We start from the raw sequence: 17,070 nt of genomic DNA, 5'->3' as shown, positions 1-17,070 counted from the left end.
GGGTATTTAAGTTCAGAGACCTGATTAAATGGAGAAAACTGAGTCATTTGATGCCTACCTTTACTTTTATATGAATAAAGCATCTGAATGGTACTCAGTGTTTTTTATATTAAAAAAAATTACCATCTAATAATAGGAACCAAAAATCACTAGGTCTGTAGCAAAATCAGATGGAATTTGAAAATAAAAGTCAAAAGGAGATAAAACCATGTTTTTTCTTTGCTTGCTTATTGGGGTGTTTTGAGGATTATTTTTTTCTTCTTCTTGTTTTAGGCCTTTGTTGTTTTGAGTTTTGTGTTTTCTGATCTGAGCATTCAGAATAACTACCTTTTTCTGTTATAAAAATATAATAATCACCTGTAGAAGTGAGGCTCTGAGCCAGGTGCTGATGGCTCACACCTGTACATCCTAGCTGCTCCACATGTTGAGATGCGAGGGTGACTGTTCAAAGCTAGCCCAGCAAGGAAGCCCATGAGACCAAAAAAGCCAAAAACGGAACTGTGGCTCAAGTGGTAGAGCACTAGCCTTGAACAAAAAAGCTCAGAGACAGCACCCAGGCCCTGAATTCAAGCTCCAGGACAAGTGACAAAAAGAAAAGAATCTGAGTTAAAAATTAATCTTATCGGAGCTGGGAAGGTGGCTCAGGAGTAGAGCGCTTGCCTTGCATGCATGGGTTCGATTCCTCAGCACCACATAAGCAGAAAAAGCCGGAAGTGGTGCTGTGGCTCAAGTGGTAGAGCTCTAGCCTTGAGCTGAAAAGCTGAGGGACAGCGCCCAGGCCCAGAGTTCAGGCCCCACAACCGACAGAAAAAAAGAAAAAAAATTAATATTATCAATCATGATTACTCAGAATCTTAAAATATTGTCTGTATAGGTATGTGTGTGTGTATGTGTGAATTTGCCATTGTTTTTCCTTTACTAATCTTTATAAACTATTTTAAGAAAACACAAATTCTCTTATTTCTGACTCATCAATGCTTCTGTTATTTCCAAGCTTTTTTTCAGAGAGTAGTGTGAATGTTTTGCTTTTGTGGATGAGGAATAAGTGAGAGGGATTTCAAAATGACCTGTGCCTATTGGAGTTTTTCTTACTTTTCTTCATGGTGTGACCATAGGTTTCTGACAAAGAGAGAGCAAAAACTAATGCAACGGCGACAACATGCAGAAGAGCTCTTAGAGTGGAAACGACGTTTAGATGCAGAAGAAGCAGAAATTCGTCAAATGGAAAAACAGGCTTTGGCCGCCTGGGACAAAGAACTAATAAAACCCAAAACTCCTAAGAAAGAACTGGAAAGCCAGAGAACAGAACAGAAAGGTAATAGATATAACTCTTCAGGCCACAAACAAGTTTAGCATACTTGAAAGATTTATCTTTTTAAAATATGAATGATTAAAGGTAAAGAAGGCAGTACAACTGCAAAAACTGTGATGTATTTTTTGCTAATACAAACTTGAAACTTGGAGGAAATGGGTAAATTTTTCTAAAAAATTACAATTTGCCAAAGCTTATACAGTAAGAAAATAAGAACTTTTCTAGTTCTTTGACCGTTAAAGAAATTGACCTGCTACTTCCTTCTTGACAATAGTAAGAATTACTTGTGATGCTTTAGAAAGCACTGAGTATCTAACTCTCTGTTATGCACCAGACATGTAAGTATATTACCTTGTCAAAGAGTAAATAATTTATCCTTGTGTGATGAATAAATGAATAAAATCAGTATTATAAAATTACCATTCATTTCATTTAGTTTTACTATCTATTAGTAATAGAATGACCATACAAGAAGACATTAATGATTCTAATTTCAATAGCCAAAGATTTAATCTTGCTTCCTCGTCAGACAATAAGTAACATGTTTGTGAGACTTTTTTAAAAAAGTCTTACCCACTTTTTCCTAGAAATGGAAAGACATCCTTGACTTTAAACTACTACTTGACAAAGAGTAACATGTGTATTGCTTACAATATTCAGAAATGCATACTTTCAAATTAGTATTTGACTTTTGTCAAATATGTTAAACACACTTGATATTAAAGAAGATATTGTTCAGCTGAGTGCTGGTGGCTCATGCCTGTAATCCTGGCTATTCAGAAGGCTGAGATCTGAGGATTGCAGTTGGAAGCCAGTCCAGGCAGGAAAGTCTCTGAGATTTATCTCCAGTTAACTACCAAAAAGTTAGAAGTGGGAGTTGTGTCTCAACTGAGCAGTTAAGCTCAGGGATAGTGTGTGATAATGTGGGATATTTGCACAGAAATGAACAAATAGACTATGGGGAAAAAATTAGCCTAGTAAAAGACCCATGCACCTAGGAAAAGTTGACTTTTGAAACAGGCAGCTTTTACAGGCCTGTCCCTAAGGACAAGAAACGTTTGTAAGGAGGAAATAGTAAAGTTGGATCTATACTTGACAATATTAAAGATGTTCCAAAGGGGAAATAAAAGCTTAAAGGTAAAAACAAAACTATAAAACTTTTGGAAGATAATATAATAAAATATCTTTATCACATCATGGGTAAGGAAAGAATGCTTTAACATGTTACAGAAAGCAAACTGTGATAAAAGATTGATGAATTCCTTCAATAAAGTAATATTTCTTATTCATTAAACACCATAAAGTAAAGCCAAATAAAAGAATGTATTTATATCACATGACTAGCAAAGGAAATATATTATCTTTTTCTTAACTTTTAAAAATGTTGGAGGGGAGGGTTCTATTTCAGTGATTCTTGTTAGGAACAATGTCATAAGTATCTTTATAGCTAGTCAGTCTATGTATGTCTATGATCTATCTGAATACTGAGGCCTTCTGACTTTGTACCTTAACCACGAAGTTTATCTGTGATGTTTCTATTTCAACTTTAAATAATGGTGATTGCAACCTATTTTATGTGCCACTAATGGTTCACAATCCACATCTTAATGTTGCTCAAGGATAGCAGTTCTCAAATAGAGAATTATTTATACACTTAAAACTTACCAGTCAGGAGGCTTCTAAGATGACATAATGGAAACAAGTAACGCTCTGTAGTTTCTGTGAAGCTCAGAAGCAAAAAATATCTAGCAAACAGGTTTGGGGGGTACATATTTAAGTTCAGAATAAGTGCTCAGCTACTACAAAGGAAGACTGCCTATCTATTTATGATAAAAACCCTGTAAAATGATTTTAAAATGAGGGGAATGTGGAAGAGATAAGGAAGAGTAATAGATGGAATGAATTTGATCTAAGTATACTATATGTATGTTTAGGAAGTTATAATGAAACCCTTTTGTACAATTTATGCTAATGAAAAAACTGAGGACTCCAAAGAGATTTAGGTGGTATATTTTTAAATTATTTACCAAACCAAATTAACTAAAACTATTTTAAGTATTCATACATACGTACAAACACACATATGAGGATATAATCTGAGAAGCGTGTTGTTAATAAGTTTCAGCATAGGCTACAGGTCAGTCACTTAATGTAGTCTCTTGATGTTGTCCAAGCACATGGCACTTTTGGGGCATAACATGGCATACTGTTTTACTATAAGTAAGTAAATAAGTGTGAATATTTATCTAGTATACTGGGGATTGATAGTGATAAAAAGTATAATGCATGTGCCAATAATAGCTATTCATTGTATTATTAAGTTTTACCTACTATATATGTGCGATACTTAGCTATCACTGACAGCACTGGTTTGTTTACCCCAGCATCATCACCATCACATGAGTAATGGTTGTACTTCATAACAGCTATGGGCATGGTTGCAGTGAAGCTTCTAGAAAGCAGTATGGCAATTCTTTGTGAAAATTTAAAATGCAGCTGCCTTCTATTCTTGGAGTTCCCCTTTTGGGTGTATATCCCCCAAAAATCAGATAAGCAGTATATCAAAGAGATATTTGTCCATCACTATTTTTAAAAGCATAGGGCTGGGAAGGTGGCTCAGAGGTAGACTGCTTGCCTTGTATACATGAGGCCCTGGGTTCGATTCCTCAGCACCACATAAACAGAAAAAGCCAGAAGTGGCGCTGTGGCTCAAGTGGTAGAGAACACCCAGACCTAGAATTCAAGCCCCACGACTGAAAAAAAAGAGGTGTGTGGGGGGGGACTGGGAAGGTGGCTCAGTGGTAGAGCGTTTGCCTTGCATGTATGAGGCCCTGGGTTCGATTCCTCTGCATCACATAAGCAAAAAGAAAAAAGCTGGAAGTGGCGCTGTAGCTCAAGTGGTAGAGCGCTAACCTTGAGCTGAAGAGCTGAGGGACAGTGCCCAGGCCCAGATTTCAGGCCCCACGACCGGACCCCCCCCAAAAAAGCATTACTCACATTAGCCAAAAGGTGGAAGAAAACCCAAGTGTTGATTGATAGATGAATGAGTAAACAAAGTGTAATAAATATATACAGTGGAATATTGTTTGTTCAGCTGTTTTAGGAGAAATCTAATACACTATACTATGAGAAGTTTGGAGTATGCAAAATTATTACAGAATTTGAACTTGGGTAGGAAGAAACTTCTGTTTATAAATAGTGGTGATAGTGTGAATGTGCATAGTCCCACTGACCTTTAAATGGCCAAATTGTATTGCGTTTTCATTATACTTTTTAAAAATTAAGCTTAAAAAGGAAATATAGAAAAATGGCTAGAAAGACACAGGATCTCCTCCTCCTCCTCCCCCCCCTCCTTCTCCTCCTCTTCTTTCTCTCCATCTCTTCCACTGCCTCTCATCCTCTCTCCCTCCTTCCCTCCTCCCCTCTCCTTCTCTCCAAACTTGGCTTCCACTGGTTTACCGTGGTTGTGTGGAAGTTGGACAGGTGAAAGTGCTTGGGAATGAGTATATGAATGAGTCACTATATGTTCTGTACTCTTTGAAGTTTCTTTTTTTGTACTGCTTTAAAACTTAAAACGATGACAAAAATCTTTCATAGAAACATCTGCTCAAATAGGAGTAGTAAACAAATGACTTTCATTTACTGCTTAGTTTTTATATTATTTGAATTTTGAAGTGAGTTACTGTGTTACTGTTACCACACAAAACCTGTATACCTGTTGACAGGAAATGGAGAGGTGTGAAGGATTATATTTCCTCCTGCTTAAATATTAAAACATTTCTAAACTGTTTTTAGTTGTACCCACATACCATCTTTGTATAGATGGATTATCTCTGATTTTTTAAACTTACTCATTTACTTATTCAGTCTGATTATACTATGCATTCATAATTTTTTGCATGTGATAATAGGGTTTGAATTCATTGGGCATTTACTACACAAGTGCTTTACCACTGGAGATACCAGCCCTTTTTGCTTTGGTTATTTTTGTTTAATTTTTTTTATTGTAAAGATGCTGTACTGAGGGGTTTCAGTTACATGAATAAGGTAATGAGTACATTTCTTGTCAAACATTGTTACCCACTTCTTTGTTGTTTTCCCACTTATCCCTTCCCTCCTCCACTCCTTCCCCCATCCCCCGAAGTTGTATCTTTGTTGCAATGGGCTTTGTCCTTCTTTCAGCATTTTGTTATTCCCCTTCCTTCCCCAACTCAGAAAAATGTATATACAAGACAGAGGGTACCAGAATTCCCAGACCCTGATTGCCAGGGATGGGAACAACAGGTCTTTCTTTTCTTTTTGGTTGTTGACCTTGTGCCAATGTACTGTTCTTTCTTCTTTCTTGTCTTTTCCATTCGTTTATCCCTGTCAATCACTGTCTTTGATTTTGGTTATTTTTAAGGTAGGGTCTTGTTTTATGCCTAGGCCAGGCTGGACCATGATCGAAAGATCTGTGCTCCCCATATATGGGATGACAGGTGTTCCCAGCCATGGTGTTCACCCTGTAGCTGGGATGACAGGCACACATCACAGTGTCCAGTCATTGGTTAAGATGGAGTCTCGCAAACATGTTTCCCAGGTTGGCCTCAAAGTCCAGTTCCTTGACCTCTGCCTAGGTATCTATAGTGTTACAGGTGAACCGCTATGCTTAGTTTACACACATATAATATTTATAATGGTATATTTAAATATTTGAGTATATGAAACTTAAAGGCTTTTAATGGTCACTTTATGTAAATATATCTTACCCTCTTCAAACTAGGTGGTAAAGAGCAGAGTGTGAACCTGAATTTGGCCAGTTCAAGCACATGAGTAGAGACTGTTGGTTAGGATAAGTAGCCTGCTTCTTGCTCTATGTGTGCTTGCCAGATTTTTGGCTGATGACACATACACCCTTATGCAGAAGTAAACTTTGCCTTGCTGAGTGGGGGGGGGCAGATTTTTTTTAGTGTCATACCTTTGTTTACTTAAATAATATATTTTTTCAAGTACATAGATTTTTTTATATTAAATAATCCTATTTTATAGATTTTAGATAGAGAATATTAATTTATAAACCTTAAAATCTTAAATAATTTTTAAAATCTTAAATAATTTTTAAATTAAGTATGTTAAATGTTAGTAGTATTTACTTAAGTATGATGTTATAACTTAATCCTTTTAAAGCATTGTACCTACAAAGGCAAAGAAAGAAAACAATGTATATTTTAACATTGTTCAAGTGTCTCAGCATTTTTTAGTTTTGTTCAAACATAATTTTGTTTTCTTGGGAGGTGCAGAGTCAAAAACAAATTCTAGAGATGAGACCAATGTTGGAAGACAATTTTGAAAGTACAAAATAGAATGCATGCTTGCATCTCTGCTTCCATATTTTTAGTGCTGTATAATATCTAATGTAGAAATACACAATTCCTTTCCTGTCAAGAGATTTCAGGTTTCTGGTTTTTTTTTTTTTTTATTCTATACCAATCTTGCCACTGAACTTGTCTCTAGAATGTTTATCTAGGAGTGGAATTCCTCAGTCATAGAGTATGTGTTTTCATGTGTGTGGAAGGATGTGGGGATTTGGGGGCTTAAACACGGGGCCTTGATACTGTCCTTGAGCTTTTTGGCTCAAGGTTAGCACTCTACCATTGGAGCCACAGCACCAGTTCTGCTTTTTTGGTGGTTAACTGGAGAGAAGAGTCTCATGGACTTTTCTGCCCAGGATGATTTGAACCATGATCCTCATATTTTAGCCTGTAGGTGGGAGCTGGTGCCCAGCCATGTTTTCATCTTTAAGTAATTCTTTTTCCAAAATGATTGGGCCAATTCCACTGCTAAAGGAATATATGAGCCATAATTGTTCTGCATTCCCACAGGAGATTATAATTATCATTGCTAATTATATATGGTAAATAACTTCTCTCAGGACTGGTAAGAAGGACCTCAAGTGGTAGAGTGTGCTAAAAAAAACTTTCTGTTGGTGTCAGTCATAATTCTTAAAACTTTATAGTGAAAATTAGATGTCATGGTAAAAAGATTTTATGTAAATAGAGCTAGTGATTTTATGTTGAGAACAAATGTAACATATAATAGTTTGATTTTTTCCATTGATTGAGATCATAATTATTTTTTTTTGTTTTTACCTTTTCTTTCCAGACATAGTGAGTGAAGAGGAATCTCCAGTACCTTCCTATTCTCACCGAAACAGTGAAAGCAGTATTCCAGAAGAGCTAGGCAGCCCTGCTGTTCTGTATATGCCATCTGAGGCAGGAGCACAGGAGCAGCCAGGGAGCCCAGATCGTAGTGTACTTACTGAAGAAATGGTTTGTTCACAGGAATTAGAATCTTCTACCTCTCCTAGTAAACATGTACGTTAACATACACTTACATTCTAAGGCTTTTTTAGAAAAAAAAAACTTGTTTAGAAGATACATTAATAGTTACATTATTTCTTTTCTTCTCTTCCCCTCTAGTGCTGGGCTGTGAACTCAGGGCCTCATACTTTCTAAGCAGGTGTTCTGTCATTTGAGCCATGTCCCTAGCCATTTTGTGTTATGTCCTGGGCCATTATCCTTTTATTTAAGCTTCCTCTGTAACTGGATAGTAGGTACACACACTCTTTGTTGAGATGATGCGGGATCTCACTTAACTTTTTTGCTCAGGCTGGCCTTGATCTGTAGTCCTCCCCATCAGAGTCTCCTAATTAGAGATGTGAGCTGAAATACTTAGAGATAGTTACCTTTTTTCTATTAATAATAAGCCTTGACTATCACTTATATAAGATATAACATGAATACATAAAACTTAACTCATACAGACTTATAAACATATGAACTATGGCTTTAGTGGGAGTTATCGGACTGGTGATTTGTACATTTGAAATAGTCCTGATAATAATAGCCTTGTATAAATAATTTACTTGTAGCATAATTCTTACCTTCTAGGAATTTGTAACTACAAACTCTGCATTTTGACACAATCTTAATAGTTTCTAAGTGCCTATAAATTTATTAGATCTTCCCTGGCATTACTGAAGTTACTAATTGAATACTAAATATTAGGCTTTTATTTTTTACAAGAAATTTTATCAAAATTCATTTTTATAAAAAAGCTAATATTGGTCCTGGTGGCTCATCTCATGCCTGTAATCCTAGCTACTCAGGAAGCTGAGATCTGAGGATCGTGGTTCAAAGCCAGCCCGGGCAGAAAAGTCCATGAGACTCTTTTTTTTTGGGGGGGGGGTCTGGTCGTGGGGCCTGAACTCTGGGCCTCTGTGCTGTCCCTCAGCTCTTCAGCTCAAGGCTAGTGCTCTACCGATTGAGCCACAGCGCCACTTCCGGCTTTTTTCTTTTTGCTTATGTGGTGCTGAGGAATTGAACTCAGGGCCTCAGGCATGCAAGGCAAGCGCTCTACCACTGAGCCAACTTCCCAGCCCCTCCATGACACTCTTATCTCCAATAAAGCACTAGAAAACCGGAAGTGGTGCTGTGGCTCAAGCGGTAGAGCACTTGCCTTGAGCTGAAGAGCTGAGGGACAGCGCCTAAGCCCAGAGTTCAAGCCCCACAATTGACAAAAAAAAGAAAGAAAATTGAACTTGTATGCTTTATTGAGCTTATGAACTTTTGTTGTTGTTGTTCCATAGAATTATTTAAAACTTCATAAATGTCTTTGTGTGGGTGCCAGTCCTGGGCTTGACTCAGAGTCTTTCCCTGAGCTTTTCTGCTCAAGGCTGACACTCTACCACTTAAGCCATGGTTCATTTTCTGACTTTTTGGTAGTTAATTGGAGATAAAAGCCTCAAGGATTTTTCTGCCCAGCTGGCTTAAAACTGCAATCCTTAGATCTTAGCCTCCTGAGTAGCTAGGATTTCAGGCATGAGCTACCAGTGCCTGGCTAAAACTTAATAATTTTTGTTGTTGTTGTTGGTCATGGGGCTTGAACTCTGGGCCTGGGCACTGTCCCTCAGCCTTCAGCTCAAGGTTAGTGCTCTACCATTTGAGCCTATAGCCCCACTTCGGTTAATTGGAGATAAGAGTCTCGTAGAATTTCCTACTCATGCTGCTTTGAACTGCAATCCTCAGATCTCAGCCACCTGAGTAGCTAAGATTACAAGCATGAGCTGCAGGTGCCCAGCATAATTTTAATTAGCTAGTATTTCAGTGAAGAGAGATGTATTTGAGATTGAATTCTGGGCCTTGTTCATAGAAGCAAGCACTCAACCTCTGAATTCAGTCCCAGCTCCAGCTGTCCAATCTCAGTTTTTAAATAGAATTTCACAACTATATCACAAAATAATTCCCACTTGGTGATTTTTCTGTTTGAACAGTCACCTCCCAAAAGCTGCGCATCTGTGTCAAAGCAGGACTCCAGCAAGGGAAGTCACAGGACTGGAGGACATCGTCTGACTGCAAAGTCCCATCAACACTGTTATAGTTGGTCAGATGAGTCATTGTCTATGACACAGTCAGGTAAGGCTCATGAAGAGGAGTTTCTTTTCTTAGTATTATATTTGGGTTCATCTTTAATAAGCTTGTCTAACCATATACTAATATATTATCTTTTTTAGTGTTTGTATAGGCTTTATTCTTGTTGGCATTGAATCATAGAATTATTCATTCCTCACTGATCATTTTATCTCTAATTCCATAAAACAAAGTTCTATAAAATTTTGTTTTTATTCATTAGTGGACGGTTATTCAATAACATGTTTACGTTTTTCTTTGTCTGCTTTAGGCCCGTTCATAACAGAATTTATAAAGAGACTGCCCCGATCCCCCTTCTAGACTGTAAACTTATAGGGCGAAGACTCGGTGTTTTATTAACATTTGTAATCACCCTGGCCTCATGGGAACTCAGTGCTGAAGTAGATGTGTATTGAATATTTATTGTTTGAATTAATGATAACCATGAGGAAAAATAGAAAACAGTAAGATAGCACCAATTCAAAAGAAAAAAGATACACTAAGGGAGCATTTTCTATATGGTATATGCGTGTGTGCATGTGTGCATGTATGCATGTGTTATTTAATTAATGAGCTGCTTCACTCCTGTAATTTTAACACTCAGGAGACAGAGACAGAGGATCACAAATTCAAGGCTAGTTACATAGAGCTACATGGGGAGTTCCAGGTAATCCAGAGCTGCACTGGGAAACCTTGTATCCAAAACAATAAAAAAGTTAAAACAAGAATGGTAGCCTCTTCTCTGAAAGGATTCAAAGAAGTTGTTGAAGCATATCTAGAGAGACAGTGCAGGGTTTGAGTAGAATTATAAAAATTAATCATTTATTGCATATTGTTATATTGATTATTTTAATAGGCATGTTAAGTATATTGCCTTTGAGCTCAGTTATGGTTTCCAGAGAGACATTTAGTAAAGAAAAAATGAAAATTGGTTTGGTTTTTGTTGATAGTGGTGGTTTGGTATTATTTTGTTCTACTTTTTTGGTCTTTATCTCCGAAATATACTCCTGACCATGTTTGAACACTGTAGATCATGGGAATTTTCTTAAGCCCATACTTAATAGATCTCCTTTATTCCTTGTGTAACTATGCAATATTTTTTTTGGGGGGGGAGGTCTGGTCGTGGGGCCTGAACTCTGGGCCTGGGCCCTGTCCCTCAGCTCTTCAGCTCAAGGCTAGCGCTCTACCACTTGAGCCACAGCGCCACTTCCGGCTTTTTTTCTTTTTCCTTATGTGGTACTGGGGAATCGAACCCAGGGCCTCAGGCATGCAAGGCAAGCACTCTACCACTGAGCCACCTTCCCAGCCCCATATACAATATTTCAAAGGGTAGATTATAATTTAATTATTTTCCTAAGGCTGATTTATAATATAATATCTTTAAATGTGTTGACCATATAGATTCTTTGAAATCGAATTATTATTATTATTTGGTGCTGGTACTAAGACTTGAACTCAAGGCCTGGAGCTTTTTTGCTCATTCCTACCACTTGAGCCACCACTCTACTTTTTTATTTTTGCTGGTTAGTTGTACTGAAAAGTCTCACAGACTTTGCTGCTAGGGCTGGCTTTGAACCACAATACTCAGCTGTCAGCTTCCTGAGTGGCTGGGATTACAGGTGTGAGTCACCAGAGTCTTGCTTCTTCTACAAAATCTAACAAGATAACAGCTCAACTTTTAGAAGCAAATGGATTTCTTTACCAACTTCACCAAAAACTAAACTATGGCTATATAGAATATTTGTTTTGTGCTAATATTATTACTATAGTTTTTAAATAAAATATACAGATAATTTTATTTGGCAGAAGTTGTCTATATATTATGTACAATAATGTGATTTAAAAAAAAACTATACATTGTAGATGTTAAATTGAGCTCTTTAACATGCACAGTACTTCATATAATTATTCTTGTAAGAAAATCTAAAATATTCTTACATTGTTCCAAACTATAGTTACCACAGTATAATGGTAGATGTCTGGAACTGATCTTTTCCTGCTTAACTGAAAATGTATATCCTTTGAATCTTTTCACTAATCCCTGATTGAACCCCATTCCAGCCACTATACCATTATACTTGTTGCTTCTGTGATTGTTTTTTTGCATTTAACATATAAATGAGATCTTGTGTTTCTGTGCCTGGCTTATTTGTCGTAACAGTAATATCCTCTAGGCTCATCCATGTTTTTGGTAATGATAGTGTTTCCTTTTTGTGTGTTAGACTGAGTAGTATTCCATTGTGTATATATCACATTTTCTTTATCCATTCTATTCATGATGAACACTTAAGTTGATTTATATTAGCTTTTATTAAATTCGAGGCACTATGCCACACATTGTTTTTTTTACATACCTTATTTAATTACATCAATTTGAGAAAATTTTCTGGATCACACACCTAAGTAGTAGGTCCAGAGTTTATAAATGGTCTTTTTTGTTGGTGGTGGTGATGGTCGTGGGGCCTGAACTCTGGGCCTGGGCACTGTCCCTCAGCTCTCCAGCCCAAGGCTAGTGCTCTACCACTTGAGCCAAAGCACCACTTCCAGCTTTTTCTGCTTATGTGGTGCTGAGGAATCGAACCCAGGACCTCATGCATGCAAGGCATGAGCTACCTTTCCAGCCCCTGGTCTCTTTTTTTTTTTTTAACTGCATTTGAGTGTTGATCAATAAACAATAAACTTTGTCCATGATAAACTTTAGTATAGTGGTACTATTGGAAAAGACTTACTGGTAACTTCAGGCAGTGTGATAGAAGTGACAGCAACTCACTGTATTCTATCCTGAAGTATTTGGATCACTCTTTTAAATTGAGTTTAAACTTTTTACATTTAAGTGAATTCTTTAACTAATTCTTATGCAATTTAATCTAAAGTTCCTGATTTTAAAAAAACTAGTTTTATTTATTTATTTATATAGTCGGCCATGGGGCTTGAACTCTGGGCTTGGGCGCTGTCCCTCAGCTCTTCTGCTCAAGGCGAGAGTGCTCTACTGCTTGAGCCACAGTGCCACTTCCAATTTTCTAGTGGTTTATTGGAGATAAGAGTCTCACGAACTTTCCTGCCCGGGCTGGCTTTGAACCGTGATCCTCAGATCTCAGCCTCCTGAGTAGCTAGGATTACAGGCGTGAGCCACTGGCACCGGTTAGTTTTATTTTTTATGATGTAATATTGCACTACACATCTGAGTCCTTAGATTTCTGCTGTAGAGCTAGTAAATATCTCACTCAACCTTAGGATGTGGAAATAATATCAGGGTGTGATTGTAGGAGATGTCAGAAGCTTATCTTTTTGCTATATAGTTTCCATGTATAGTGTAATAACCATTTTAAGTAATAACTAATTTTTGTTTCCATAGCATATGTGTGACACATGAAATATTTTTCATAATGTTGCCATTGCACAATCTTATCTATGTATAAGCTGTTGAGAAAACAAAATTTAACCAGCTTTATTTCAATAATTTTAAATATTATAAAAGCTTTCAAAGAAAGATTGTATCACAATATATTTCTCTTTCTCTCTCTTGGCAGTACTAAGATTTGTATTCTTGGCCTTGTACTTGCTTTGCTAATATTCTACTGTTTGAGTCATGACTCCAGTCCATTTTTTGCTAGGTGATGGAGATGGAATCCCACAGATTTTTTTTTCTGCCTGGGTTGGCTTTGAATAACAATCTTCTAGATCTCATACTCCTGAGTAGCTAGGATTATAATTAGGAACCATAGGGGCCCATCAGTTTGTCTCTTTTTTATATGGTATAAAGATGTTAGCCAATGACTTCCAGTATATTTGAAATGACAAATTTCTAGTTTGATTTTAATGACTTTAAAGTATTTATCTATATATTAATAACTGAAAGTGTAGTTGAATCTTGCCACCAGAGTAATTCTTTCACAATACGCAAATTTCACAAACCTAAAAGTTTTCAGCTTTACCTCTATATATATTGCTAAATCAAATCTCAAGATTTATTTACAATTTGAATGGGTAAATTTTTTCAATTGATTGGGCTGGGTTCTAGTGGCTCATGCCTATCTATGATCCTAGCTATTCAGAGGCTATTCTGAAAATTGCAATTTGAAGCCAGCTGAGCCAAGAAAGTTCATGAGATTCTTAGCTCCTATTAACTAACTAAAAGCCAGAGGTTTCTGGGCATCGGTGGCTCATGCCTGTAATCCTAGCTACTCAGGAGGCTGAGATGTGAGAATCACAGTTCAAAGCCAGCCCAGACAGGAAAGTCTGTGAGACTCATCTCCAAAAAACCATTCAGAAAACGGGAAGTGGTGCTGTGGCTCAAGTAGTAGAGTGCTCACCTTGAGCTGAAGAGCTGAGGGATAGTGCCCAGACCCAGAGTTCAAGTCCCATGACCAAATAAACAAACAAACAAAAAAAGCAGAGGTGAGCTGTGGCTCAAGTCATAGAGGGCCAGCCTCCAGCAGAATGTTTAGGAACAGTGCCCAGACCCAGAGTTCAAGCTCCTGTACTGGAAAGAAAAAGAGAGGGGGTGGGGAGGAAAGAACAGAGAGAGGGGAGAAAAGAGAGGAGAGAGGAGATGGGGAGAAAAGAGAAGAGAGAGGAGAGGTAGTAAAAAACAAAACCAGGGAAGAAAAGAAGGATTTATGGAAAAGAAAGGATATGTTTCAGAATATTTTTTTCAGAAGCTCAAACTCTCCAATTTCAAGTATTGATTTAAGTGAAATATTACAGTTTTACATTAGTAGAGTTAATTTTATTCTTGAATTAAATAAAATTTTTTCTGTCTTTTAGAAACTACATCTGACCAAAGTGACATTGAAGGTAGAATCAGAGCTCTGAAGGATGAGCTGCGGAAAAGAAAATCAGTTGTGGACCAGTTGAAGAAGGAACAGAAAAAAAGACAAAAGGAAAGACTAAAAGCCCAAGAGGCCAGTCTGCTCAAACAATTAGAGGTTAGACATAGGGCAAAAGTAGTTAACATCAAAGCTAATCAATCTGTGGCGTCCAAAATGTTTTTAATGTTAGTAAAGCAACAAATTGAGTTTTTTCAGACAAGGGACATGGCTCAAGTGATAAAGCACTTGTCTATAAATAGGAACCCCTGAGTTCAATTCCCAGTATTTTTAAAAAAAATTTTTAATTGTTGTAATTTTTGTCTCTTGCCAGTTCTGGAGCTTGAACTCAGAGCTTGGCACTGTCTCTGAGCTTCTTTGCTCAAGGCTAGTGCTCTACCACTTTAAGGCACAGCTCCACTCCAGTTTTCTGGTAGTTAATTAGAGATGAGACTCACAGATTTTCTTTCTAGAGCTGGCTTCGAACTTCAATCTTCAGATCTCAACCTACAGAGTAGTTAGGATTACAGTCTCAGGGTTGTTTTGTTTTGTTTTTAAGTTTTAAATTATTAGTGGTGGGTCTGGGAAGGTGGCTTAGTGGTAGAGTGCTTGCCTTGCATGCATGAGGCCCTGGGTTCGATTCCTTAGCACCATGTAAGCAGAAAAAGCCGGAAGTGGGGCTGACACTCAAGTGGTAGAGCGCTAGCCTTGAGCTGAAGAGCTGAGGGACAGGGCCCCGGCCCAGAGTTCAGGCCCCACGACTGACCAAAAAAATATATATATATATTATTAGTGGTGTCACATTCTATCCTCTTTAAAAAAAAAAAAAGAAACTAAAGATACCTAAGTGTCTAAGTGAGGGTCTGCTTAAAACATAAGTATTTCCTGGCGCCAGTGGCTCACGCCTGTAATCTACTCAGGAGGCTGAGAACTGAGGATCATGGTTCAAAGCCAGCCCGGGCAGGAAAGTACATGAGACTCTTATCTCCAATAAACCACCAAAAAACCAGAAGTGGTGCTGTAGCTCAGGCCCAGAGTTCAAGCCCCACGACTGACAAAAAAAAAAAAACACACACACACACAAAAAACCCATAAGTATTAAAATATTGAGGGGACTGGGCTCTGGTTGTACATTGGAGAGGTGGTAGTTTCTCTGTATAAAGATTGCCAACTAAGGAATAATTGAGTGTTCAAGATGCATAGAATTCAGTATTATTATTACTTCAATTAAACATACTAACTTTTACTTTGCTTTTGAGGAACCATCTTTTCAAAAAATTAAGGGTAGGAAAGTATCAGATTGAACAGTGATGTAAACATGATAATGTGAGGAAACACAAGTAGGAGACTGGAAGCTCAGGCCGGCCTCAGGCATAAAATAAGAAATACTGTACCTTCAAAATCACTTCTGTAGGACTGGGAAGGTGGCTCCGTGGTAGAGTGCTTGCCTATCAGGCATGAAACCCTGGGTTCACTTCCTCAGTACCACATAAACAGAAAAAGCTGGAAGTGGCTTTGTGGCTCAAGTGGTAGAATGCAAGCCTAGAGCAAAAGAAGCTCAGGGACAGTGCCCAGGCTCTGAGTTCAAGCCCTATGGACTGGCAAAAAAAAAAAAAAAAAAAATCACTTTCATGAAAAGAGACTGGATGTATGGCTCACATAGCAAGTGTGAAGCCATGAGTTGAAACCTAGTAAGGCCTCTGCCCAAAAAAGGATTGTATAAAAGAGTTTTAACCCAGATTCCAGGGACTTACAGCATTTGACAGTCATCTTCCCATGTTCATTCAAATTTATTGGCAGTCTAGGATAGACATTGTGCAGAGATGCTGAGTATACAGTGCTAAACAAATGGCTGTCTACCAAAGAGTTAAGCAGCCACCAACTTCAACTCAGAAAATTAGCTTCACTCATTTTTTATAAATTGCAACAATATATTTTTATAAATTAGTGAAGCTTTGTTTGTAGAATCAGCATTAACCAGTAAACATTTTTTGGCAATTCCCAACCGTTATATTCCTAAACAGCCCCCTTCCCTTTTCAAAATTTGTTAAGAAACATACTGTAAGTGAAACTCAGAGCCAAATGACTAAACTTCTTAAAAGTACTATGAAATTAATAATATATCCTTTAGAGAACAGTAATATAAGTGCTATTTTTACTGGGAATGAATTATTGTTTCACAGTTATTAAACTATTAGATTGCAACTTTTTTTTTCATTGCTGGAGCCTTCAAGGGTGTGCCAGGAGGGAGATTTTTATATTGTCCATTTTTACTGGTTATGTGTATGTACACCAGACTTGAGGTTAGGACTCAGATTCTGGGCTTTTTTTTCCCCTCAAGGCTAGAACTGTACTACTTAAGCCACAGCTCTACTACTTCCTGTGTGTTTTTTTTTTTTTTTTGTCGATCGTGGGGCTTGAACTCTGGGCCTGGGCGCTGTCCCTCAGCTCTTCAGCTCAAGGCGAGCGCTCTACCACTTGAGCTACAGTGCCACTTCCAGTT

General features: G+C 37.6%; 1 protein-coding gene across 1 annotated transcript in view; it reads left to right on the top strand.

The window, feature by feature from the left end:
* The window catches only part of Cep350 (centrosomal protein 350kDa), a 141,579-nt gene that overhangs the window by 104,071 nt on the left and 20,438 nt on the right, over window positions 1-17,070 (top strand). The window contains exons 28-31 of the mRNA XM_013015515.1: window positions 1,116-1,315; window positions 7,454-7,665; window positions 9,624-9,765; window positions 14,527-14,687. Coding sequence (XP_012870969.1) covers window positions 1,116-1,315; window positions 7,454-7,665; window positions 9,624-9,765; window positions 14,527-14,687 — 715 coding nt within the window. The remainder of the gene's footprint in view (window positions 1-1,115; window positions 1,316-7,453; window positions 7,666-9,623; window positions 9,766-14,526; window positions 14,688-17,070) is intronic.

This window comes from Dipodomys ordii, unplaced genomic scaffold (assembly GCF_000151885.1).
Source record: "Dipodomys ordii isolate 6190 unplaced genomic scaffold, Dord_2.0 Scaffold27, whole genome shotgun sequence".
Lineage (NCBI taxonomy): Eukaryota > Metazoa > Chordata > Mammalia > Rodentia > Heteromyidae > Dipodomys > Dipodomys ordii.
This window is presented reverse-complemented; position numbering and strand designations above follow the sequence as displayed.